The sequence below is a fragment of the Botryllus schlosseri genome, chromosome 11 (assembly GCF_051294905.1).
Source record: "Botryllus schlosseri isolate E-star chromosome 11, Bs_hap1, whole genome shotgun sequence".
Lineage (NCBI taxonomy): Eukaryota > Metazoa > Chordata > Ascidiacea > Stolidobranchia > Styelidae > Botryllus > Botryllus schlosseri.
In genome coordinates, this window is record NC_137246.1 from 16,339,692 (window position 1) to 16,364,953 (window position 25,262).

A 25,262-nucleotide genomic window follows, 5' to 3' on the forward strand; every position below is an offset into this window, starting at 1 on the left:
GTCGAAACGCAACAGCGTGCTACCAATTGCATAATTGTAAATGAGCTTATATAAATTGGAGAAATATTTGGCATTTCAGAAGGACAAAGTTTCGATTTCGAACCAGCAGCCTTTCTTGCGCACACCACTGCGCACGACATACCACCACTACAGCCACAACTCGAATATTGATCGGGCCTAATCGACTGCGACAAATGATGGCCAAGACGGGAGTTGAGTATGTGTGTCTTGGCCACCAGGGAACCTCTGGGGTTCCCGGGAGCACCAGGTATAAGAACAACCGGTCTATCTTTATTACAATTGCGAGATTGTGAGAGAATGATGTATTCCTAGTATCGCTTGAGGCCGTTGATATGCTTCAATGTAGGAGTGTGCAGCCCGTGGATTCGGGAAAGGCATTTCGGAAGGAAACGACATTTCTGCCTCATCCATCTCTGCGCCAGGATACAGAAAGAGATATAAAGTTCCGGCCAATATGTGACTCCGCGATGTGCGCTACTAGAAAGATTGGCGGCGATAAAGCCTTGGCCCAAAATGACAACACACTTTGGCCGCAACTTTCAAAATGATCTTAAATATTTTATTAACTTGTTCGGCCCCGATTCGGTTGATTTAGTTTGCACCTCATTATTAGATAAAATATTGTGCCTATAATTTGGATGTTCGGTTTCTAGTGGTGTTTCCAACTCCAGCAACGAATCTTATCTGACAACTCATGTATATTGCGTTACCTTGGAGACCGAAACAGAATGACCTTTCCGTCGATTCTTCATTGAAAAATTCATAGAAAAACTTTCATCTTGAACTTTTCGCTTTGTAGAAATTATAAATGAGTTGTGGCCGAAGTTATGAATTATTTTTACCTAACTGCGCATATAGAGAACGAGTTGTTGTTATTTTTAGTATTCACGGTGATTTTTGACTACAATGCTCATGGTCATATACACCCTAGCTAGGCCGATATTCTTCACTGTGATTAAGTATCTGCCTATACTTGTAGTAGCCACTTCTAGGCGTTTTTAAGACACCGCTTATGCAGACCATTAGTAATCGAAACCATTCGAGGCCGGGTTATAGCACCAGCTACAAAATCAAAAAATACGATAGTAAGATTTAATTATAACTTAATCAGTTAGATATTTTTTTCTAACAATTTTATCAAATCCTAGTACTAGGGGCGTACAGCCCGCAGTGTTGAGATGACTCGAGTCACCTTTTTCGTGTGACTTGACTTGACTCGACGTTTCAGAAATGCGGATTGACTCGTGACTCGAAGCAAAATTTACGAGTCAATTTCAAGTCATCAAGTAATCGATGACGACTAATTCGCTGTATCTTGTGAAGTTCGGATTGTTAAACATACGCTGATGTAACCTGTAAGGGCAACCAATCACTCAATGATTGTGCATTTTACCAAGCCTCCATTGTTATATCACAAATAAATTGATCGCAAAGTCAGTGATCGGAGCTTACAGCTTATGTTGTCGTTAACCAGTAGTAAAGTAATATACTAGCTATGTATCTCTGTTCTATAAACTGCTCAGATTGCCCAGTGCTCACTTTAACCCACCCGCTTGTGTGATTTAAAATCGAACGAATATCGATCATACCTTTATAAGTGTATATCATGGATACTAGGTGGGTTGGGTGTTGCACCATATCAATTTTCAACTTTATGAGGTTTCGTATTTTATCCTGTATTCTGGCTGATAATACTGGGGTGATACCGCTACTTGCGTAGCTTAGCAGTTCTGCGCATGCGTGGGCGATACAGCACCTATTTGCGTGTATGATCAACTCTTTTTTCGCTCCTCGATTCAGAATAAATGGGGACTCCGTCTGTATTTAAAACAGTTAGCAAACTGCAAGGACTTTTAATCATGTATCATACTTTGAAAAATCAGCTTGACTCGACTAGCGACTTGACTCGTGACCTTCCTCGACTCGAGTCACCTCCAAAAATCAATGACTTGACTTGACTCGAGTCACCGCCAAATATCGAGTGACTTGACTTGAGTCGAGTCAAAATGCGCAATCACTCGAGATGACTCGTGACTCCAAGGTAGTGACTTAGTCCCAACACTGACATCCAGTACTCGAATTTTCATGCTGGTGACGTAATATTTTGTGATACGATACGATTGCCATTGTTCGAATCTTTTTTATACTCCAGCAGCCTTTCTGTGGAACAATCTTCCAGCCTTTATCATATTGCCTGACTCACTAGATCAGTGGGTCCCAACCGATGGGTAATTCCCCACTAGTAGGGAATTCAATGGTTTTTGGTGGGGAATAGACGCATTTGTTGAACATTATATACAGGATAGTCTCTACATATTTACTCAGACACATGCGCGATTACCGTTACCATTTAACTGCTCTGGAATATATGTGTCGAAAATTATATTGCGTGTTGTTCACAAAAATTCATTTCGCCCTGGATAACCAATTATGGCGTCACAAACGCATCCAGCAATACCAGTATGACATGACGCTTTCGCTAAATTGGTGGCACCAGAATGGAAATTAATCATAGACAAGTGTTCTTGCTCATGTTCATTGATCAGTATACATGCATGCAAGAACGGTTATATCATAGTCTGTGCTGTAAACGACTATGGTTATATCAATGACTTTACAATCAATGACTTTACATTAAATGCGATTTATTATTCGTATAGGCGGCTATTACTCGGTTAATGTATCGATTCAGGAATCTGGCCCGCGTAATAGTTCATTTTCCCAGATCACGCCCGCCGACTAAAGAAGCTGCCCGCATCTGCTATAGTAGATACGTCGGACGCACATCTCAACGCAGGACATTATCAAGTAGCACTCCGATTCCCTTCGTATTTTCGCAACTGACGCGAATCAAAACAAGATCATCGAGATATTGCAACAACATTTTCGCGTTGCGTAGCTACGTCGAATATGATGAGTCGTTGACGCATACCTCCGCAATAGAACAATACCTGTTAGAAATCTTCGAATTATTCCATTTGTCAACACGTCTCCCGGCATTCCATTCCAAGGTATTTGACCTAATTTATCAACGTTAAAATATCTTACATCTAACCGCTCCTTTTAATTTTATCAGTTGTGTATACTTTTCTATTGATGATTCTATCAGGCGAGAATTTTGCGATGAACTTTACTACGAGTAAATATATGGAATTTTTGTGGGTTGAAATCTGACTCAAAATCTATAACAATGTTCCTATCAAGTAGTGATAAGAACGCGATACGACATTTCGCTCCCGTCACAATGTCAAAAGTGACAGCAACACCTTATTTTTAGACAAGGAAATATAGAAAATGAGGCAAAAAACGATTTGTGCTTGAATTAGTATTCTCACGTAACTCGATCTCCGATGTCCGTGCTCGTGCTTCTCTAAGTTCAGGTTCACAAGAATCATAACCTTTTAGGAGTTAGGGGTTATCAGTTATCACCATCCCAAATTTAGACGACAAAGAAATATTGCCCTAAACATATACTAGGCTATACTTCGCGCGATAATGAACTGTGTGCTATTTATTATTATTATTATCATTAATGATATCCATGAGTCTCCAACAATATCTTTTGTCTATATACAGACAAGACATGAGTCTTTATTCGCTGCGTATTTGCGAGAACGTTTAATAATACATTTCCTCTTTGTGTGTAGTCAAATGTACTCTTATTTGTCATAAACCCACGAACACGTTGGAGGGTTGCAGCAGGGTTGCAATTCGGGTATATCTGGCTTATCGAGCTCGGATTCGACGACGTCTATCGACGATTCGTGATCTCGCACAAGTTTCGATATCTGCGTAACAATTTCCTGATATCTTTCACTTTCAGGATCCATGAAGATGTACTCTCGGCTGTCAAGCTCCATATTGAATAGCAATGGAGGATCCTGTCTGACGAAATTACGCTTGCACGTGAGATTTGCCGCCATATCTTGCCACTGACTTACACTATTGATATTGCATCCAGGCATGTGTTCCCTTACTAATGGATTATCTAAATAAAATTAAAAGCAAAGATGAATTGAAGTTCAACCTGCATGTTTAAGGGATAAGCAAAATAACATTATGTCAATACAGGGATAGGTACCTGGATGGGTATTTGCATAATAATGCACTTTGTAGATCCCGAAGCGTGCTGCTGTAAGCAAATTTGAACAATAGAAGAAGATGGGCCTGTCCAAACTTTGCGTCGAAGTTTCTTCTCCGGAAGTGAGTTCATTTTGAAATGACTTCCCGTCGATGGTGATTCGTGACATTGACACCTGACAAACAAAATGACTGTCACTTTTATCTGGTCTAATTATGATCAAAACTGAACATGCTCATTGCTCACCGGCAAGTCCCAATACAGTTGGGAAAATATCCATCGTGCTCAAGATACCATGGCTGGCGCTATCCGCCTCTATAACTCCAGGCCACCGCGCTACAACTGGTATGCGGACACCCCCTCCCATGTAGCAAATTTTCCGCCTCGAAATGGTCCGATAGAGCCCGATTTTCCACACCCGTCTTGTAGGGCGCCTTGGTCAGGTAAGAACAGTGCGAAGGTATTTGAGTCAGTACCGAGCTTCATCAGATAATCGAGAACCTCGCCAATCGCCCACCCCATTTCATTCACGCTGTCGCCGAATGGTCGTGCCGGGAAGTTAAACTTTGCTCAGTGTTGTAATATCGCCTAGGTCTAGCGGTGGTTCTTAACCGCTGGTCCTTGGCAATTGTAGGCTACCTGTCAGTCAGCGAAATATATTAGAATGTTATATCTCAATTTCAAAATGCAGGAAGTTGGACGCTTGTCTATTATAATTAGACTAATTACAGCAATATGGTATCATGTTTTGACGGCCATCCGTATCCGCCGGTTTTACTTCGCCCTCTCAATGGGGTCGCTTCCAACTCGGGGTCTTTATGGTATCAAATTTGGTTCAATTCCAACCAGTGGAAGCGGAGCTATTGTCTTCGAAAAATTTGGATTTGAATATCATAGTATTTACGGTGGGCAGCACTATAAGAAATAATTAAGGAATTGGTCACCGTAAATACTATTTCATTCATAATCATAATTTTTCGACGGCTCTAACTCCGCTTCCACTGGTTGGAATTGAAGAGCTTCTTGGAGGTACAGAACTTCATTATACAATTAAATAGTATATTCATATTGAAATGAACCCGAATATTTTCGGCTGACACTCGTCAGGGGTAATCGTCAGCAACTAGTAGAGAATTGGAAAGAACATTGTATATCAACAATCGTATCACAAAATATGACGTCACCAGCATGAAATTTCGAATGAGAGAGCGTTCAATGTACTATTTTTAGGTGATACACGAACTCCTTTTGTTGACATAGTTTTGGTTGGTGTATTTTGATAAAAGTTGATTCCAAGGCACACAATTGTATCACCTAAAAATAGTACATTGAACGCTCTCTCATTCGAAATTTCATGCTGGTGACGTCATATTTTGTGATACGATTGTTGATATACAATGTTCTTTCCAATTCTCTACTAGTTGCTGACGATTACCCCTGACGAGTGTCAGCCGAAAATATTCGGGTTCATTTCAATATGAATATACTATTTAACTGGTTGGAATTGAACCAAATTTGGTGAACATCGTTTCTATAGACTACCCAACATTGTCATGGGGTGAACAGAAAATTTTCAAATTTGTTGGTAATAATTTTTGAATAATAAATAGAAACTTTCTTCTTCTGTAGCAATGTGGCTACTGGTTGGAATTAAACCAAATTTGGTGTGTAGGCCTAAATTAGGTAACCTAACAATTTTATCAAGTAGCCAGTACGATTTGATAAAAAAGTCATTTTTGAAGACCCCTAATGTACAGGGCCCCGAAATGGCCGGATCGAAATAGCCTTTTCCCACCAGTCTGAGCTCGCGGTACAATTGCAGACGGTAAAGGTAGATAATGCAGCTCGTGAAGAAATGTGAATTTGAAATAGCGTAATTTTCAAGAAAGTTTTTCATTTAGTTTGGTCTCGTAGGGGTGTGAGCGACACTAACTTAATTTGAGTAGCAACTATCATTCCTGGATGTTGCGGAATAATATTCTGGTTTAACACATTTATATTCATCAGATCACGAGATCTAAGAGAGGATAAGACATTCATTGTAGAATATGCAAGTACAAGTACCTACATGTTGCCAAAATTCATACCTCGACTCGAAAAAGGGTTCAAAGCCCCCGTTATGGTGTGCAGTTGAGCGAGTATACCAAGAATGAAACAGAACTTTGTCAGCCCCTCAAAGGACGTTGGTTTTGGGCCCCCATATGGTGATTATCTCGTCTTCGCCCCCAGACTCCCTTCTACGATGGGTTTTTCACCAAGTCGAAAGCGCGAGCTTCAGTGTGTATATGATGTCTGGTCTCGCCTCACGGGAAAAAATATGATGGTCAATAATATTGGTAGTTGCGTCTTGCGTATATTAGGCTACTATTAATTCCTGGGCGTCTTGCAACGCAGGTGATCAGATGGACCGCGGTAGAGATAATGTTGCAAGTTTCCATGACATACCGTCTGCTATAGTAAAAAGGTATTAGAATCCACCAAATGTATCAGACTAATCTAAAATAAAAACTTCATTCATGAGACACACACGATTCCAAGTTAGAATATCTTTAAGGGGCGCTTCATTTTCTTCTTTGGGTGTCATTTGTACAAGGGGACTCGGATTACAAGCACAGGGCTACTCGGCGCCGGTCCTTTATCACCAATTTTTCTAATCGCCGATCTTTTTGGCAGTACACTTCGCGGAGTCATATTTTAGGAGGAAATATCATATGTCTTGGTCTGTCGTGACGTGGTAATCACAGGCTTCGAAATCCTTATCTCTAAAAATGATGCGTATTTTGTTTTTTGGGTATACCCATTATCAAATCAAGAATTCTAGCGGAATCAATTCTAACTGCTGTGGTGGTACGTCGTCGGCAGCGGCGTACGCAGTGGGAATTGGGGTTCAAAATCGAAACCCCGTTCTTGTGAAATGCCAATTCCATATCCAATATTTATAACTCATTTGCAATTTAGAAATTGGATGCAATAGTCTCACTGATTCCGCTAATCCGAATAGTTATAATGGAAGAGAACCAGAGCGCGCTCAACATTGCCAACGGACGTGAAATTCGGCTTCGTTGTGTACAATGTCAGAATTGCCGCTCTACTTGGTGAACATACAGAAACTGGTGTATAAAAATGAGTAATTTTCTTCCTTCTTTGGCCATCCTATCCACTCCTGTTCATTCTTGGTTTGGATTAGCGAACGCTTGAAAGTCGCCGTAGCCAACATCATCAGCCAAAAATATGATGAAGTTCGGTTTCCCCGTGCGCTTCTTAGAAGTTTCATTTGGAATGGGTGAAGCGTAGTAATGCCACAGCCATGTTGCAACGCATCCGGCAATTAGTCCCAATAATACAACACAAATGATCAGCTTGAAGGACTTTGAAGGGCACTTGCGATTGTGAGAACCGCTCCGGCTGTTCTGTTCAGTCATTTTTTATGATACTGCCAAAATCTGCCACGCGCTTATAGTAACATATATTTGTGTCATACGCAATGTAAGTAGTCCACATGCAAGAAATATTTCGTCATAAGGCAGATGTATCCGCAGTTCCGGTGAGCTTTTCCACTTCTACCGACACACGGATGTATATAGGCTACCACCAATTCATTCTGGTACTTTACCAGAGAAGTAGGTGTATTTTTCATGGAGTAAATAGGTTTGGATTTCACTCATGTTCAGAAGAAATATTATAGGGTCGTGTTTAAAACAAAAATCAATTTAAAACAAACATGTTTAAAACAATGCCCTTGTTTAAAACATGTTTTTATTGAGTTTTTTTTTTTTGTTTTTATCTAAGCCATGCTTTTCACGCATATTCAATTGTGACATCATAGTAGATTGATATTCACAAATGAAAATATACGGTAAATATGGCTCATTTGACGTAATAGTCTTCCAACCACTGTCATATATACGGACCAAAAATATCTTCAACCATAACTACATCGTCTTGCAGCATTTTTACGGTCGGCGGTCATCATCATCAGAACATTCATTGCGGACCAATGAGATATATATATATATCTACGACATAGACGTAGATTCTACGTACTATATAGCTGTTGAGCCGACTATTTCGAGGGTTCCAACCATCCCATGTTGTATAGGTGGGCTGTATCGGGTGGTAATCGTCGTCCGTAGGCTCATACAACATGTTTGGAAAGTATTTACACAATTATGGCATAATTATACGACTTATATTTTTTTTAAAGGTTTTTCTTTAAAACACTGCTTAAAACATGTTTTTTACCTGGATAAGAAAGAATGAGATTGATCTAATCAAACCGAACTGCTCATTTTGGTCGTTCGAGGTGACCTGCTCTCGGTAACCCTAAAGTAACCTCCATTGGCCAGGCCAAAACATCCTATCCCTGATGCAAAAAAACTACTGACTTAATAGAAGAACATCCTAAACCCCTTACCTAAGTCATCCAAAAGTCTTACCTAGCCAATCCAGCTGCTTGCGTAATCCAACAAAATCATCTTATACCTAACCCCCATCAAAGTATCTTATGCCATTGTCAATATATATTGTTATTTGGTTAACATGCATGAATTCGAATACAATGCATTGTGAATGTAAATGCATTGTATTCGAATTCATAAATGTTAACCATGTAGCAATATATTTTGAAGATGGCATACAATACCTTGGCGACGGTTAGGTAGGTAATAATAGACATCAATGCCAAGCACTGCTATACGTCTACACAAAGAAAATCCCACACTGACTGACACAATAAATCAAGGGCAATTCCAAAGCACTGTGATACTGCAGTCTCCAAAGAAAGCAACTGTAGGCTACCTACTAATATCATTAACTATAAGTTTACTCATCGGATTATTCGGACAGGTTGATATTTTTATTAACAAGGCACCCTTAAGCATCCATTTCAGAATACAGAGGATGAGGTATTTCACGCTGTATTGTAGTACGTTATGCATGACTATAGATATCGAACCTTATTTCTGCATCACTGCTAGACTTTTCCGCAATACGCATCTGTTTATATCTATCGGTATTAGGGCTATGAAAAATCACCGCGAATTGACTAGTCGCTCGACCATAGTCAATAATATTGGTACTGGCATATTGCATATATTGCATATACGTATTTTCGAAAATGTAGGTAGTAGGGATGGTGTGAACCTCTGAAAGGTTCAGGTTCGTGTGAACGTGAACCTTTTTGAAAGGTTCTGTGTGAACACGAACGTGAACCTCGTGACGTCATAGTGCTAATTCCAACCCTATCTTTCAATGAAGTGATAGCCTATGCCCTATATTAATGTACAGTGTACACGATACCTAGCGAAGACTCGGCCCACATAATGCCACAATGCTGAAGTACATATCGGCGTTTTAAACGTCGCTAAATGTATCAACCGCGGTAATCAAAGGATATAATAATTTCGACAAGGACTTACCAAGGAATATAAGCTTACGCCTTAACGGTCTTAGCCAGACCGGACAATGTGTTCGGAGTCTGAGTATTGCTACATTGATATTGAGCAGAGTGTACAACGGGTTTCTATACTAGCTACCGATACCACAAACAACAACAACTTATGCAGCAGTAGCAAGCACCTTAATCGCACGGATTTGGTTTTATTGATACAGTCAAGATTGACCCCGTACGCCCGTTAGATTTTTTACATCAGAAGACGATATCAATGTCATTGATTGGTTGAATAAGCAACATTCGCTGACTACGTATATCGCTCGTGATGTTGTGTGATTGCGGGTCAAGCTCACAGCAGAGAGTCACTAAATATTCACAAACGGAAAGCCGGGTATTCCGAGAAAATTTTTGCAACAAAGCAAGTAAAACTTTTAAGGTTGTCGAGGTGCATGGTGCATGCTCGTTTAGTGTTGATTTTTTATGCTGCCAGCACCATGCATGGAGTGGCCCGCAGTTGAAATGCAATAAATTTGAGCCAACGATCTTATAATGGAGTGAAAATTACAATTTACCAAAAGGTTCACAGTGCAGAACCTACCAAGGTTCTGTTGTGAACGCGAACCTCTAAATTTCCGAGGTTCACACACAGAACGCGAACGTGAACCTCACGTTCACACCATCCTTAGAGGTACCCAATACCACACGGTTAAAATATTCATAAATATCTCGCGAGTTAGCTTCGGGTGGATCCATTTATTAATTACTTTGGTAAAGCATGCTGTTATTTCGTGACCTTCTATCAAGATTGTCGGTAATTGAATGTAACGGAATCGTCACAGGCACCATACCAAAATTAAAAACTAATTTTGTGAGACGCACGAAGTGGATTTACGCGATTTCAAATTAGCAAGGTGCAATATCTTCCTGCGTATCCCGTTTGCATCGCGGGTGGGGATCAGATTGCAATGAAATGGCTTTTCACGGCCGCCATTTCGGTCATTTTGGGCTGCACACTCCTCCTACACATATATATCTTTCTCTCACAATTTTAATACGGTTAGACCCGTTGTACTTAACTGGTGCTCACTGGAACCCCAGACGTTCCCTGAGTCAGTCTCCGGGGATCCTTGGAGGTCAATACAAACACTCAGCTCATACATGTGATTTGTGATGGCACTCCCATCTTGGCCACCATTGATTGAAGTCGATTAGGCCCGATCAGTAGCCAAATTATGACTGCGATCGTAGTACGTCGTACGCGGGAGAGAGAGAGAGAGAGAGAGAGATATGGTATTATTTTTCCGATTGCACCATCGAGATGCGATACGGCCTTTATAGCAAGGTCATCTAGTCTACACCCCCGTTTTCTTTCCTCCTCCATGCTATCCGTGATTGCTGAGCGCGTAACAGGATAGCCGCGGTCAACAGTTTTCGAGTTTTTGGTCTGACCCGACCGGGGAACGAACCCACGACCTACCGATTAAGGAGCCGGACGCATCACCATTACACTATCTCGTTCGGGGAAGGATTTGCTTCGAAATCGTTCCTTCTGAAATACCAATTCTATCTCCAATATTTATAAGCTTATTTACAATTAACGAACTAGTATCAGGCTGTTGCGTTTCGACCGAACAAGAGGATGACACTTTCCAGGGTGAGTCCTCGAATTTGTAAACTGGTATTAAAAAGGAACAGCTGAAGTCACACTCATTTACAACTGGTTACATGAGTATTATGGTATGACTTTGTCTTTATTACACAGCCTAAATTTGGGGTTTCGTGACGGCTTGCAGATCAACGTAACTGGTCCGCTGGTAAGGGTAGTTAAGGGTAGTAAAGGTCAAGAACCACTTGTATAGCCTCGGCCCGCAGTCTATTAAGCCGAAATAGAGCGTGCGTATATTAAACTGCAGAAAGGTGAAAGACATCGATATGATCCAATACACTGCCATCTACCAACCTACACATATAAATGAGAAACAATTACTGTCTGTTGCAATGCTGCAATTTTCACGAGGAATATAAACGGGGGTTCCCAACCTTTTCGACTCATCGCCCCTTATCAAGCTCGTCACAAATTTTCGCCTCCCCCGCCCCAATATTTACGGATTCGAAAAAGAGGACATATATCTACGGGTAATTCAATTAACTCTGATCGCTGGAGAATTGACTAAAAAAGGTCATTTATCCGAGTAGGCACTCAGAAAACTGGTTTCTGCGTCTACTTTTCGTTGCGTTGACGTTTTTTAGTAATATTTCACGTCATATGCAGAATAAGCAGTCTTCGGGTGCATTTTGGCCGTGGTAATGAAATAGGGGGAGATTGGGTACAGATGAGACACTAGAATCGAAAATATTTGAAAAATTCTCTATGATAATCCTATGATTACACTCCGTGAATTTGTCTACAATTGCAAGATGGCAGAATCCTTCCTCACATGCAAAAAACTTCGACATGCATGAGTTATGGGGTCTCTGACAGATGTTTCTGTTTTAGGGGGTGTAAAATACTTCGATCGACGAATTCATTTTTCTTTGTAACATTCAACACGAACAAACCTGCAATAATTTTTAATGTGAAGTGTAGGGCTTGTATCAGACTATATAACGGCAAATTCGTAGCCAAAAAGTTTTTTCAGGCCAAGCTACTTACTGCTTCGTAAGGACAGACAGTTCCAGCCAGAAATGAAGAAAAGTAGTATGAAGTATTTGCGATGGTGTGGTAGTATACATATCAATTACTCGGCACTATGCATTCCCCCAGGGTAACTGTTTAATGTAGATGGCCCTAGCCTATAAAAAGCAATAAGTTCAAGAGGTACACCAAATATCGCTACACTATAACATAATGCAGAAACAAACAAACATTCGATCATTTACTAACTACATAAAGGTATGAGGTCTCAATGCAACCAATTTAAGCCTGACAAATTACTTACACTACACGCATCGCGTGAATAACATGAGGCCGAAGGAAATAAACATCATAATATTGTGCGCAGAAAATCACTTAAGCATAACACCCATTGCTACGTTTGAGCGTAGCTAACATGTAGAACAATTCTAACATTATGCGCGAATACGCCGTATTTACACACATGAGGGCAAACTTTTGTTAAAACTAATTTATTTACCGTCAAAAAACCTCAAAATTCTCATTTTTAATGCAAAATTTTTCGTTTATAGGTAAAAATATCGTCCTAATGATAAATCTTTGGCACAATACCCTCGCGACAGAACAATCAGATTCTGGTTGATATTTTTATTAATATTCGATTTTGTCAATATGTCCTCCGGCATTCCATGATGTACTCTAAGTTGACCAATCATGTCACTCAGCTACACTTATTTCACTATTGCTATGACAGGCTTGGCCTCCACTTTGTCATCTGATATTTTAATATGACATTAAAATATCTTATATCTCACTGCCTCGTTCAATTTTATCATTTGTATTTACCTTTCTGTTGACCTTTCTGTTGTTTACCTTTCTGTTTATCTTTCTGACGAGAATATTGCGATGAAATTGATTGTGAGTAAATGAGGAGTCCTTGAGTGGAAATCTACCCCAAGATCTATTACAGAGCTCCTTAACTTGTGATAAGATCACGATAGTAATTGTCGTCTCCAAAAATGGCGACTACCGTATTGTATCAAGCTGACTTCTTCTGATTTTCAACTGACATCAAACAAGAACACCAAGTGGATCAATATCTTATTTGTGACGTTAAAAAATCACTCGTTTTCCTGAAAGGACAAAACATAAACGATAGACAAAGCAGAACTACGACAAAACAAAACAGGCGACGGCCACCGCGTCACTCGACATATTGAGCCCTGCGTCATACCATGTGCAGGGTGCACTACGAAATAATCAAGGCGGTGAACGATGAGCCATAAAGAAAAAATCCACCGCGACAGTAATATCTCAAAAGGAACACCAAGGTTACTATGATTCATTGACTATATACTTCTCCAGCAATATCTTACATACAGACAAAACATGAGGGTTTATTCGATGCGCATTGCCTTAATGTGTTTTCAATTTTAACCTTATCCTTCGTAACTGCATGTACACGTTGGTGGGTTGCAGCACGGTTGTAATTCGGGTATATCTGGCTTATCGAGTTCAGATTCGACGACGTCTATTGACGTTTCGTGATCTCGCACAAGTCTCGAAATCTTTGTAACAATTTCCTGATATCTTTCACTTTCAGGATCCATGAAGATGTACTCTCTGCTGTCAAGCTCCACGTCGAATAGCAACGGAGGATCCTGCTTGACGAAATTATGCTCGCAAGTGAAATTTGCGGCCAACTTTTCCCACTGACTTGGACTCTCGATATTACATCCCAGCATGTGTTCTCTTACTAATGGTTTATCTAAATAAAATTCATAGCAAAGATGAATTGAAGTTCGATCTGCAAGTTTAGGGGGTAACCAAAATAACTTATGTCAATATAGGGTCAGATACCTGGATGGGTATTTGCATAATAATGCACTTTGTAGTTCCCGAAGCGTGCTGCTGTAAGCAAATTGGAACAGTAGAAGAAGATAGGCCTGTCCATACTTTGCGACGAAGTTTCTTCCCCGGAAGTGAGTTCATTTTGAAATGAATTCCCATCGATGGTAACATTACCAAAATCATTCGTGACATTAATGCCTGGCAATAACAGAACGCCTACCGTTTTTATCTGGTGCAATTATGATAATCGCTTTATGCTAAAATTGCTCACCGGCAAGTCCCAATACAGTAGGGAAAATATCCATCGTGCTTAAAATAGCATGGCCAACGCTATCTGCCTCTATAACGCCAGGCCACCGAGCTACAACCGGTATGCGGACACCACCCTCCCATGTGGAAAGTTTGCCGCCGCGAAATGGTCCGATGGAGCCTGATTCTCCGCACCCGTCTTGTGAGGCGCCTTGGTCCGGTAAAAACAGTGTGAAAGTATTTGAGTCAATACCGAGCTTCGCCAGATGATCGAGAACCTCGTCAATCGCCCAGCCCATTTCGTTGAGACTGTCACCGAATTTCCCTGTGGGAAATTTAAATTTTGTCAGTAGTGAAACAGTGCGTATAAATAAAGTGTATCGACGTTATATACCTATGTAAACTTTACTACATACACATCGTGTTCAAGTCTGTGTGGTTAAGCGATGCTGACATACACTTTCTGTTATTATTCTATACCAGGGATGGCAAAGTGCGGATCTTGAATGATTTCTAAATGCACAGGCATTTCAGCACGTGGACAAAAGGTTTAACCTGATTATAAACAAGACGTATTAACGATATGCGTTATGTAAGCTTATTCGTATTATTTCATTCCTACAATTAGGAAATTCAAGCGAGTGCTGCCATATAAGTTTATAATTGAGCGATTGAACTCTCGTTCGATGATGCCAATCATAAGTAGCCTACTGATGTACAATTAACTTGATAATTAAATAATTAATCTTGTTATCCACGTTCAGCCCCAGGCGGTCTATAGTGCTTACACGATCCCGTATTGTAGGCTAACGCTCGCGATAACTGCAGAGCCGAGTTCTAGAACAAGTCCCTAACCTTAACCCGAATCCGAAGAAAACGGGCATCCGGCTGCATGATTTTAAATTTCAGGATAACATAGTGTTTTGAGGAAGGCCTATGTCATTGTGCGATGAAATTCATGAATTCATAGCACCGCTCGCAGTTTTGTTTTGACAAACGGTGATATCACATCATCAACCTAATTTAAAACGTCTCGCCGGCCAACTGGGGATTCACGGTATAACCTCACAGCAATGTAATCAATTACCCGTTATTTGTAGGCATTTCTAGGATTAGACATTTCCATGTCGTAATCAAATCCAAATCAGAAGCTTCAAATCCAAATCCTAGTCCTAATCCATACATTTTGTATATTCCAATCCTAATCCTAATCCGATATAAACTTTGAATTCCTCTTAGAAAGCGTTCATGTTATGCCTATGATTCCGCAAAAAGACATAAAACGCATATTGAGTACCAGAGTACATGAAGTAACTATGGTGGGACAAAAAACTTTGTCGCCATTCGCCACGGAACCTCAATCTCCAAACTCCAATCCTCCACCTATTCCATTGAAAAAAATTGAAATCTCAATCCCATCCTAATCCGACAAAATTCCCCAAATCCGGTTTTTCCCGAATCCTAATCCTAATCCATGCTCATCTCTGATACGATTTTTGACATACAATGTTCTTTCCAGTTCACTATTAGTTGCTGACGATTACCCCAGACCAGTGTCAGCCAAGAATATTTGGGTTCATTTTAATATGAATATATACTATGCAATTGTATATTGAAGTTCTGTACCTCCAAGAATCTCTTCAAATATGAAGTTAAATATGCAATTCAAAGAGACCTTGTATCGCTCATGAACAGTGAACACGTAGAGCTGCTAAACAATCGTAAAGTAACTGTATAGCCACAGTCTATAAATCAGACAAATTAGCGAATAGAATACGAGACTACAGAATGTTGAAGCAAATTCGTATGTTGCAATACACTACCCACCTACATGTCAATCAGGTATAATATAAGTCAGCTTCAATTGTCGACGAGTATTTACAAACTATCTTCGTTTGAATTGAAATTTAAATCATACAAGAGGGCTGGTTAAGGTACTGAGCACTATGAACAGTCCATGGAAAAGAGATACATTGCCATCAAATTGCGTTGCTACTAGTTTACGATAACTTATGGTGTAACTATCGAATGTCACATTCGATAGTGTAACTGTAAGCTCTGATCACTTCGCTTGCGGCCAATTCATTTGTCACATAACAATCGAGGCTCAGTAAAACGCACCATCATCGACTGACTGATTGCTCTCCCCAACAGGTCACACCAGCTATAACAAACCGAAAATATACAAGACACCTTGATCTAGTTGAAGCCAATTACTCAATGACTTGAAATTGAGTCGTAAACTTTGTTCCAAATCACGAATGAATCTGCATTTCGGAAACGCTGAGTCAAGTCAACTCAATTCTGAAAATTAACTCCTCGAGTCAAGTCAAGTCATAGAGAAAAGTTATGACTCAAATGTACCTCGAGTCTTCCCAACACTAGAATGTCAGAGCTATGTTCATTACTGCTATCTTGTCGAATTTAATATTGCAATCACTGTTCATATGCCCATAATCGACAGCAGACATGGGGTGATTACTCCGTGAATGTAATCGATTGCAATTACGATTACTTTTGAATGACGCGATTACGATTACGATTACAGCAAAATCAGGAAGTAGTCGATTACGATTACGATTACATTGGAAAAGTAATCACGATTACTCACGATTACATTTATTTTGCATCTTAGAAGTTATATTGGAAGACAATATATGGATTGCGCTGAAAAGGCCTAATGAGATAACAACTTTCTTTAAAAAAAGACGCGATAATTGCTTGTTATGTCATAAAGTACCCATTGCCTATTTTATAGAGGACGATTTGTCGCACCCAACGATTTGCATTCTTGCCAGGTCCACAACTGTCGCACCCCAAATTTCCTAATATGGTGAGGAACATGCATAATTTGTAGTAATAGGCATTTCGGTGCTAGTCAATACCGCGACACGTCACACCAAAACACATATGCAGTTTCGGCCAACATGCGAATCCACGAAGTGTGCTACTAATGAAAGACATAGGCCAAAACTTGGGGTATGTGTCCATTGTCAATAGCCGCGCTGGGTGGGCGTGACTAATAGTCCGGTCCTTCCAATCTGAGCACACGATGCAAATGCCACCCGGGCACCCACAGAGCATTAAAGACATGGCAATTAGTGTGTGCGTCTCACGCAAGTATTTCTTTTAGTCTGCTACGTTTGGGCCACAATAATATCTTTTGATTATACAACAGACCGGAGGTCACGAATTAACAACATACCCTAAAGTAACTAATTATTGCAAGATACCAGATTTTATAATTATGAATTACGTGCCTCCCGCTCTTCAGGTAAACCTGACCATCGGGGGCTGAGAGAGGATTAAAAATGAATAGTTATATAATGCAATTACCAATATTATTGACGAAATTAAATCTTCAACTTGAAAATTTACTACCCTATGGGGGCCCAAGAGCAGCGTTTGGAGTGGGGGACGATTTGCTGTGTTCGTCCTGATTTCAGCTACATGCCACGCTAACAAGCCGATGGCTATGGCGGCAGGCCCAAATGTTGCGTAAAGAATTGTGAAATAACGATTAGCGCCCGTTTCAGTAGAATCATATGAGAATAAGAGAAAGTAAACATAAAATTCTGCCTACAACTTAATACAGATAATGTAATGCAAGCGGCCATTACGAGAACCAGCTCAGTTATGATATATATCAACAGCTGTTGATTTTAATGCTTCGTCGTGGAAACCTTAATGTGTTATTTGACGAGTAGGCCACAAAATTTCAAACCTTTGTCCGGTGTACGTTCGTACTACATAGGCCTACTGCTCGCCAAGCAGCAACGGTCAAACCGCGTTTAACTAAGCATAACCAAACATCAATACAAAAGTTACTATTTGAAACTAGGCAGAGTGGTGGTTAATTATTCTGCCGCGAGGTAGTGGCGTCTGCAATGTATTGATAACCTGATATGCAGTACGGTGAGTGTTCTTACAATCACACTAATGTACATCGAATATCTATTCACTATGTGTGGATAGCTGGATACTTCTTACGCAATGACGGGCAAAGCTAATAGTCCCCTTCTGACGTAATAATGAGCAGTGGTATTTGAAAATCTGACGTTTGCGCCATCACTAACTGGTATAATACCTCTTCCTTGTTCACGAATGTTCAGTTTATCTCATTTAGTCCTGTACAAATAACAAGTAATCGTTCTTTTGCAAAGAAATCGATTAAATATGGGAAGTAGTCGATTACGATTACGATTACTTCGGAATTTTCTCGAATGTAATCGATTGCGATTACGATTACTTGAAAATGCTGTAATCGTCGTAATCGATTACGATTACTAATCGCGATTACCCCATGTCTGATCGACAGTCACAAGTCACAATATATAGTCATGGTACCAGACCGATATTTCGACTTTCCACTTTTGTAGCTGTGGTTAATTAAGTTGACCATCAGTGATGAACATTTTGAATCCCTACGGATCAGTTGGTTACGGAGACATCGTCTTGATTTCATGATCGTTACTTTTACGAACCTCGTCTTGACTTTCCAGCGAATCTGCGATCAGCGAAGAGAGGAACGTGAGCCTGAGAGAAGGAGAGCATGAAGAAAAACTGATCGTCCTGATATTCACTGATAAAATCGATCGTGTCTTTCAAAATTCGTGACGTGAGAGAGCCGAGATTGATCGGCTGCTCAATTATCTTCTTGTTTTTGTACAGAAAGCAATGCCCTGACATTCCAGGCAGGAACGACTAGAAAAAATGAATTTGGGAAGCTGTAGTGCTATTGAAAATTGAAAATTCAGCGTCTTACTTTGTCCTGTTGACATAGCCAGTGAATTGAATACGGAAGAATTGTTTTCACCTCGTCAAAGCCTTGATGGATCGGTAGATAGAATCCATCGGTGTCATTATATTTATTTATTCCTTAATTTATTTCACGAATTAGTGCATAGCCTACTGTCAACGAGGTGTTAAATTGAAAACTGCATTTACCGAGATGCCATTTTCCAGCCATTCCCGTTCGGTATCCATTTTCCTTTAAAGCTTCTGCGATTGTGACTTCTGTTCTGGGTAAGCCACCCGACGACGTAGGCTCCTTAAACACTTGGCTATGCCCAAATATTCCGGTTCTCACGGGATAGCGGCCTGTAAAGGTATAACTGTCAGAATTACTCATTAAATCATACAGAACATTCCGACGACAGTGAAAAATTTTAAAATATCTTGATGTCGGGATTTCCAAGAGTGAGACGTTCGGAAAACACCGTTACCATGCTCCTTAGACCAGTTCTGATCAACTCAACACTTCTATTGAGTGTACCCCTCTCAACGTTCTCGAAATATACTTCTGTCCTTGTAGCATAACAGCGAGACCTTCGATTGGTATATTATATGTGACCCTGGATATATGCCATCCTTGACGTGTTAGTATATGGTAATTTCATAACCAAATACTTACCCGCCGCTATCTAACGTCGGTTGTCGTATATCGTCTATTTGTCATGATTGCGTCATAGGAACTAAATTCATCGAATATTCCGAATTTGGCCCACCGCCTTTGTTAACTATATCCTTTTGAGGGTCAGCTGGAAACTTGAAGTCAAATTAATTTGGCAGTATGAATATACTTCTGCTGTAACACAAAGACGAACAAACATATCCCGAAGATCATATATTTTACCCGGTAGGCCAGTGTTCACCTCAAAATGATCTGTTGCAAACATGTTAAATGCCACTATATACTCAATATCAACCTACATATTATGGTATTCGTCTAAGGCACTGGCCCAATTTTCGATTTTACAATGTTCCGCGACCCGCCTCTGTATTTGGTTAATTGCCAAAGGGCCTACCGCTCGAATGGGGTGTAGCCTACGGGGATGTCTCAGATCCGCATTACAATTAATCATCACAAGCCCATTAGTCTGATTACTAAAAAAGGTTATTACATTCACCCAAACCCACTCACAACCGACGTGAGAAGTTGATCATGCACGGGAAGCTCAACGACCACCGCGGGAGTCGCGACCCTCGGTTGCATATCACTAGCCTACAGACTGACATCGGTCCCAAATACCTATCTATAAATATATTAAATTCTATTTACCAGTCAAAATTGCCGCTCTACTTGGTGAGCATACAGAAACCGGAGAATAAAAGTGAGTAAATTTTTTTCCTTCTTTGGCCATCCTATCCACTCCTGTCCATTCTTGGTTTGGGTTTCCGAACGATTGAAAGTCCCCAAAACCGACATCATCGGCTAAAAAAATGATGATGTTCGGCTTCCCCTTGCGCTTCTCAGGTGTCTGAGTCGGAATGGTGGGAGCATAGTAATGCCACAGCCATGTAGCAACACATCCGACAATTAATCCAGAAATTGCGCCACAAATGAGTAACAGGATCGTCTTTGAAGAACACTTGCTATTGTGAGAATCGCTCCGACTGTTCGGTTCAGTCATTTCTATTATACTTTTAGTAGTCACCATAGAATCTGCCGTCCATATTTTGGTGATATGCTATGCAAGGAGTCCCCGTCAAAGCAATATTTTACAATTAGGCAGATGTATCCGCATTTCTGGTAAGCTTTGCCATTTCTACGGGTACACTAATATACCAACAACTGGTTCTGGTACTTCACGAGTGAATTATGCGTTTCATGACACACATGAGCCGATATTTCACTCGCATTCTGATTAGAGACGCCTATATATATTTCAATTGCCAGGATGAAAATCATTAATCACCATGTACAATTGGATAAGTATCCAACGTATATAGATTCCCCATAAAAATATATTCTCTTGTTAACGCACGCCATATTGACTGTGACAATCAAAGATATCTTTACTATGATTTCCAAAATCGTGTCTGCAATTCTCATTTTTTTGCTGAAAATTGCTTGAATTGTGATATGCCGGAGGCAAACTGATAAAGTTTCACACTGAAATATATAATTAACGTGAGTCTTGCGGAGCGGACAAAATTTTACCCTGTACGTGATTACAAATTACGCGAATTCTATTCGTTGGTTTTCTTGATCGATATCTCTTTTTACACCTGTTCTTTCCTTGACGCGATGGTTGAAGTCGAATATTTGATACCAACCAAACGAATTCAGTGCTGGATAATTTGAATACCGTACAACGTACCGTACAAATATTACATTTTTTTGACCTAAAAATAAACTTGACAAAATGTTGCTATCATGTATGTAAATAAGGTTTTTTCGCACATAATGTTACAATTGTACTACTTATCTTCATTTCTGGTCTGTCCTTACGAAGTAGTTTGGCTGAAAATACTTTTTGACTTAGAAACTCACAAATTTAGGCATAACATACCTTATTTCAACGAAATCTGGACCTATGAAGAATTCCAGTAGTTACATCACGTATTATGGTAGAAAAATTAAAATTTGTTGTAGTGCAACGAAAGATACTTTCCTACATTCTCGGGTAGAAAGCGTCTGTCCTTACTAAGTAGCTTTCTACGAATGGAAAAATAACATTCAACAGCAGCCGTGGCTGGCTGGCAACACTGAAGTTGTGCGTGGACTGCTGGTGGCACACCGTGATGCTTCATTCTGACAATGTTGTCGACACAACAATTTTTCTTCATGCGCTTCTTGATGTAAGAACCAATGCCCACGCAGTCTTGCTTCAGTCAGGACATTGTGATACGTTGAGCATAACACCATAGTGTTCTTTATGGCGAGGACACAGCGAGATTGAGCGGCTCACTGCATTTGGGTAACGTCATACTTTCCATTTGGCCAACGGCAATTTTACGGTCATTTTGGACCAGCTTGCCGATGTGGTAAATTTCAAGAAAAACGGTTCTCAATGGAAAGCTGATGCTGTACTGATTAGGAAAATATGAATTTTATATTTCCCATAGCCCTACCCCCTCTCTCACCACAAAAAATTCAGCGTTGAATTTTCAATTTTTGGTGGATGGAAGTTGGCAATGTAACGCAGAAATGCTGTCTGGCAAAACGAGAATGCAGCTCAGTAGAATTCGTAATCAGTTCGGTAGTAGCTTTCCATTGTTACTCGTTTATCAAATTTACCACTCGACAAGCCGGTCAAAAATTACCGTAAAATTGCCTCTGGCCAAATGGAGAGTATGACGTTACCCAAGTGCAGTTAGCCGTTCAATCTCGCTGTGTCCACACCATATAGGACACTATGATAACATCATGTCAACATATTTGTTTCATTTGACAGTTTATGATTCATAATTAGCAGAGAATGGACAGTTTACAACGGTAAGCCTGTAAAGTAGGCACAAGATGTAAACCGTCAAATGATAACTTCTCCGACAGTGCAAACATCTACGATACAAACGACATGCAGGTTCCAAAAAATTATTGACATCGTGTGATGTCATAAGCAAATGTTTCTCCTCGCATGACTCACAAATGCGCAATGGACTGATTGGTTCCTTTTCGAGCAGAACAACGTAGACTTAAAATGTGTTCAGCTTGGGATATCTGTTTATACCAGGGGTTCTTAACCAGTGGGCCATGGCCCAATAGTGAGCTATACAGATCTATTTGGAAAATTGTAGATATGGTGAACGTTCAGTTATATTTGCTCAAAACATACATTCATATTATCGAATGATACGTATGCTACATAAAGCTTCTCATCCGACTCTGATGAGACGTAATGGTACGCTTGGAGTCACAACTTAAAAGTCGAAAATGGGATAGGAAACGGCTGCTTATGTCCCACGGCTGTGAAAAGCTTTGCGGCTAACAGCAATGAAACTAATTTCGATGATATAATAACTGAAAGTTGAGGATGAAGTAACCAAATATTCCGTCCGTATGCCGTTAAAAAAATGTCCAACACTCGGACTGAAGTGTATTTGATTTAGATTTACGACACTTCGCAGGTCATATTGTTGCAACATATCAATTATTATCAACTTGATGTGGAAGTATACGGCACCGCAACGAATTGAGGATTTAGCGCAGCACATTTTAATCTTCGGACTCGGTTTTGAATGTCAGGCGTTGTAATCATTGTACATAATGTAAGAGTCACATGAATTGATTGTACCATTCGATTGAATGTTCTGACATCGCAACTTCATTATGTTCAAGACACAGCCTAACATGTAAATTTTACAGCTTGCATATTAAAAATAATTCTTTCTCCACTTCTTCGCAGTATCACATTCACCAAAGAATTGTTTGAAGCTGGTCCAGAATGGTCGTATTATTCCCATTCTGGTGGAACTGAAACCCCAATCCCGCAGTGTATGCGGGATTTATATCATTACTTTAAACGAAGGTCCTAATGTACACAAGAGTTATACGATCTAAGAGGGCCGTAACTGCTGCACCCCAAACAGTAACGTGCGGTCAAATGAGGCAAGTGAGGCAGTGAGGTGTTATCTTGTGAGCGATCGTAGGATTTTACAAATATTTCACACCTTTGTGAAGTGTTAGTTTGTGTGCGTGGTTAATTGGTTATTGTTGGTATTCGAATCGCCGTCTACGCCGGCTCTGTGAAAAACTAATTACTGAAATATTACCTTGTGAGTGATTCCGACCTCTGTAACACCAAACCATTAGAGATTTTGCAAAATATTTCACACCTATACCCGAAAACGTTAGCATACGACCGCGTCCATAAGAGTAACGATTGTCTATACCTGAAAGTACGACATGCCGCCGCGGCCATAAGAATAACGATATCTTGCTGTCACACTCACCGTAAACGTTAGGATTAACTCGAATCGGTCATATTTAATAATTTTGAATATACATATTATGTCAGGTTCAGTCACGTGATCAATATACTTGATGCATAACCAACACCACTTCACCACCATAACTTATACCTCAGAGTACGACATGCCAGCGCACACATAGGACACAATGGCACCGGTTGAGCGATAGGGGGTCTGGAAAGTACGAATCCACCACCACGAGTTTCGCGGCACCGGTTGAGCGATCCCTATACCGAAAAGGATTACCGTGCGAGAGATACCTATACTAGCCCAGGCACCGGTTCAGCGATATGGGGGGGGGGAGTCAAAAGGGTCACCGGTTCAACGCGAGTTTCGAGGCACCGGTCGAGCGGGCCCATAAGAACGGGCCCAACGCACCTCACGACCGATCTAATATACTACTCATGTTTACTTATTCTCACAATTCACTTATTAAATGCCATATTGCTAAAATCAGAACCATAACAGCAATTCGACCCCTCTACTCGAAACGTTGGTCTTGGGCCCCCATAGACTAGTCAATTTTCAAGGTGAAGACTGAATTTCGTGAATAATATTGGTATCATATTCCTGTTCATTTTCAATCCTCTCTCAGTCCCCGATAGCCATATTTACATATTTACAGCAGACTAAATGAAAAACTTTCGTGAGGCGCACACACAAACCGGCATGTTTTTATTCTTCTGTGGGTGCCCCGGGTGGCATTTGCATTGTGGGCGCAGATAGTAAGGTCAGGACTATTAGTCACGGCTCACCCAACGAGGTTATTGACAATGGACAAATACCCTTAGTTACGGCTAAGGTCTTTCTTTAGTAGCACATCCGTGGAGCCGCATGGTTGCATGTGTTTCTTTCTTGATGGGTTGAAGTATGCATTTCAAAGTCAAGCAATCTAGAGACATTTTAATAGCGAAGCTCGGACAAAATTTTCAAGTTAATTAAATCTCTTAAAAATACTCTATAATTTATTTATGTTGGTTAACGAAATACTTCTGAGTCCCCTTCGAGCTCGCTTATTCCCGCCCTATTGGGGAGTTTGGGGTGCGGCAGTTACGGACCTGGCAAGAATACAAATCGTTGGGTGCGGCAAATCGTCCCCTATAAATTTCAGCAATAGGTACATTATGACGTAACACGCAAATTAACCATCATTTATAAAGCAAGTTTAAAGAGACTTTTTGGGGTACAGAACTTTAATATACATTTTAATAATATATTCATATTACAAATATATTAAAACCCGAAGCTTTTCGAGCCCACACTCTTCAGGGGTAATCGTCGGCATAAAGAGAATTTCAAAAACTTGCATATAACTACATGGCATATAGCCAATTGTGACGTCATAGAAACAGAACAAC

General features: G+C 40.3%; 2 protein-coding genes and 1 long non-coding RNA gene across 3 annotated transcripts in view; 1 reads left to right on the forward strand and 2 right to left on the reverse strand.

The window, feature by feature from the left end:
* Nucleotides 1-3,173: 3,173 nt before the first annotated feature.
* LOC145449478 (uncharacterized) lies at nucleotides 3,174-4,255 on the reverse strand. The gene is made up of 2 exons (XM_080327837.1): nucleotides 4,103-4,255; nucleotides 3,174-4,009 (listed from the first exon to the last, which is right to left on the reverse strand). Exon 2 carries the CDS (start codon nucleotides 3,984-3,986, stop codon nucleotides 3,681-3,683), a length of 306 nt encoding a protein of 101 aa, XP_080183963.1. The 5' UTR covers nucleotides 3,987-4,009; nucleotides 4,103-4,255; the 3' UTR covers nucleotides 3,174-3,680.
* Nucleotides 4,256-12,145: 7,890 nt separating this feature from the next.
* LOC145449982 (uncharacterized) overlaps nucleotides 12,146-25,262 on the forward strand; it is a 337,566-nt gene continuing 324,449 nt past the window's right edge. Inside the window, exon 1 of the long non-coding RNA XR_013918393.1 lies at nucleotides 12,146-12,199. This is a non-coding gene — a long non-coding RNA (uncharacterized LOC145449982). The remainder of the gene's footprint in view (nucleotides 12,200-25,262) is intronic.
* On the reverse strand, nucleotides 13,193-20,649 carry LOC145450900 (arylsulfatase-like). The gene is made up of 7 exons (XM_080329398.1): nucleotides 20,270-20,649; nucleotides 19,156-19,308; nucleotides 18,974-19,086; nucleotides 18,693-18,912; nucleotides 14,231-14,533; nucleotides 13,969-14,157; nucleotides 13,193-13,876 (listed from the first exon to the last, which is right to left on the reverse strand). The coding sequence occupies exons 1-7, from the start codon at nucleotides 20,646-20,648 to the stop codon at nucleotides 13,548-13,550; spliced, it is 1,686 nt and encodes a 561-aa protein (XP_080185524.1). The 5' UTR covers nucleotide 20,649; the 3' UTR covers nucleotides 13,193-13,547.

Excerpts from the sequence above, each read along its gene's own strand:
- LOC145449478 (XM_080327837.1), bottom strand. The coding sequence starts at position 3,986 with ATGCCTGGATGCAATATCAATAGTGTAAGTCAGTGGCAAGATATGGCG.
- LOC145450900 (XM_080329398.1), bottom strand. The coding sequence starts at position 20,648 with ATGGTGACTACTAAAAGTATAATAGAAATGACTGAACCGAACAGTCGG. Across the intron at positions 18,913-18,973 it reads GGCTATGTCAACAGGACAAA|TCGTTCCTGCCTGGAATGTC; the intron begins GTAAGACGCTGA and ends CATTTTTTCTAG. Across the intron at positions 13,877-13,968 it reads TTATGCAAATACCCATCCAG|ATAAACCATTAGTAAGAGAA; the intron begins GTATCTGACCCT and ends AATTTTATTTAG.